This window comes from Poecilia formosa, unplaced genomic scaffold (genome assembly GCF_000485575.1).
Source record: "Poecilia formosa unplaced genomic scaffold, Poecilia_formosa-5.1.2 Scaffold264, whole genome shotgun sequence".
Classification (NCBI taxonomy): domain Eukaryota; kingdom Metazoa; phylum Chordata; class Actinopteri; order Cyprinodontiformes; family Poeciliidae; genus Poecilia; species Poecilia formosa.
This window is the reverse complement of record NW_006800203.1, coordinates 420178-422343: the sequence shown is the minus strand read 5'-3', so window position 1 is coordinate 422343 and position 2166 is coordinate 420178. Positions and strand designations below refer to the sequence as shown.

At 36.5% G+C, this 2166-nt stretch overlaps 1 protein-coding gene across 1 annotated transcript in view; it reads left to right on the top strand.

Moving 5' to 3' along the window:
• LOC103150848 (gamma-aminobutyric acid receptor subunit rho-2) overlaps positions 1 to 2166 on the top strand; it is a 34581-nt gene that overhangs the window by 10673 nt on the left and 21742 nt on the right. Inside the window, exon 4 of the mRNA XM_007570604.2 lies at positions 823 to 890. Within this exon, the coding sequence (XP_007570666.1) occupies positions 823 to 890 (68 nt within the window). The remainder of the gene's footprint in view (positions 1 to 822; positions 891 to 2166) is intronic.

Here is a 2166-nt window from a genome sequence, read left to right as displayed (position 1 = left end):
TTGGTAGAGCTGTTGCCTTGCAGCAAGAAGGTTCTTGGTTCGATAACCAGCCTGGGGTCTTTCTGCATGGAGTTTGCATGTTCCCCCTGTGCATGGTGGGTTCTCTCCAGGTACTCCAGCTTCCTCCCACAGTCTAAAAACATGACTGTCAGGTTAATTGGTCTCTCTAAATTCTCCCTAGGTGTGAGTGAGTGTGTGTGCATGGTTGTTTGTCCTGTCTGTCTCTGTGTTGCCCTGCCTGGCGACCTGTCCAGGGTGACCCTGCCTCTTGCCCGAAATGTTCATTGGAGAGAGGCACCAGCACCCTTCCCAACCCCACCAGAGACAAGGGTGTTAGAACCTGGATGGATTGATAAATACAATTAAAATATATTTATTCCAAAATAGCATCCTTTCAGTTAAATAACTCTTAACAAACTTGAAGTTTACTGGTGATTAGTCTGGCTTCAAGTAAGATTTAATATATTTATTTTTCACAAGGGCGTATTGGGTTTTTAAGCATGTTAAAAAGTGCTATATTACATTATTAAGTGAACACAGTTCATGGTGGGAAGACTCAGCTGATTAAAACAGGGGTTTTAATCAGCTGATGATATATATATATATATATATATATATATATATATATATATATATATATATATATATATATATATATATATATATAAACAACCATCAGTTCTATGTGTGGTGAGTTCAAAGCAAAGGGAGGAAGCAGAAAGTGTACACTGGTTTATATCTGCAGTATGTAGAAACATCATGTAGCAACTTTAAAACTGACAAAGCAATGCTGATAATGAGCTTTCTGGTATTGATTTGCAGGTCCGGCTGTCCCAGTTGGAGTGGATGTTCAGGTGGAGAGTTTGGACAGCATATCTGAAGTTGACATGGTATGTTGCTTGAATGTTTGAATGACATGTAGTGCAACCAGTTTCACACTATCTGGTCAGTCAAGGGCAGGTGAAAATTTCACCTGCAGCAGATAATTACAAATAAGAAAAACAAGTCAGATTCAACATAACTGATGTTATTAGATGAGAAAGATTGGAAGTTTGAAACAAATGACCTCTGCTGCAACACAGGCACAGGATGCTGTTCAGATGCTGCAGCTAATGAGTCGGCGCAGGAATATTTTTCTAACAGCATGTAAACAAATGCTTGACTGCCAAACAAATTCACTGCCACACTGTAAAAAAAGTCAGTAAATTTACGGTTACAAATGGTAAAAGACCAACAGTTACTGACTGTCATATCCAAAAACATTTAATTACCGTAGAAATTACATGGAACTACCGTAAGTCGAAACTGCAAAGAAAGTCAGTAAATTTACGGTAACAAACGGTAAAAGACCAACACTTTTTGACCATAATATCCAAAACATTTTGTTACCGTAGAAAATACATGGAATTACAGTAAGTCGACACTGCAAAAAAAAATCCATAAATCTATAGTAAAAAATGGTAAAATACCAACTGACTGTAATATCCAAAGCATTATACTACCGTAGAAAATACATGGAATTATCATAACTCAATAAACATATATCCTAAGTAATTTTGACAGTCATGAATGTAGAAAATACAGAAATATATTGTAAAATATAAGTAATTGTAAAGTTCATAAAAAAGTATTGTAATATTGCCAGCAGTTAATTACCCTAAACTTAACAGTACTAATCAGCCAAAATTACAAATTTTGCTGATATTTATATCTACAATGTAAAACCGTAAACAAGACTGCAAAAGTAATTTTTACAAAGAACAGAATGCTGGTGTGATATTTTGGTTTCTTTTTTAATAATGCCTTTAATACACCAAACTGAAATCTCACCTGTAGACCAGGCATCGATCTGGCAACCCACCGATTGCAAAGCAAACTCCTACAGCCAACGTCACCATCATTTATAAGAACATTTGATGAAATGATGCATTTGAGATTAATTCTATGCCGACCATAGATGTCTTATACATTAAGAGAACTGTATGTTAGCCCCTCTTGCTTGGATGAAGCTGAAGTTGGTTTCCAATTGCTGCTTCCAATTTGGGAAATGGCTAAAGTGCAATTCCACCTAATTTTTCACTACCATCAGCATCTTTAATTTACTTTAGCTAAAAAACTACAACACCTAGACCAGGGGTCACTAACTCCAGTCCTCGAGGGCTACCA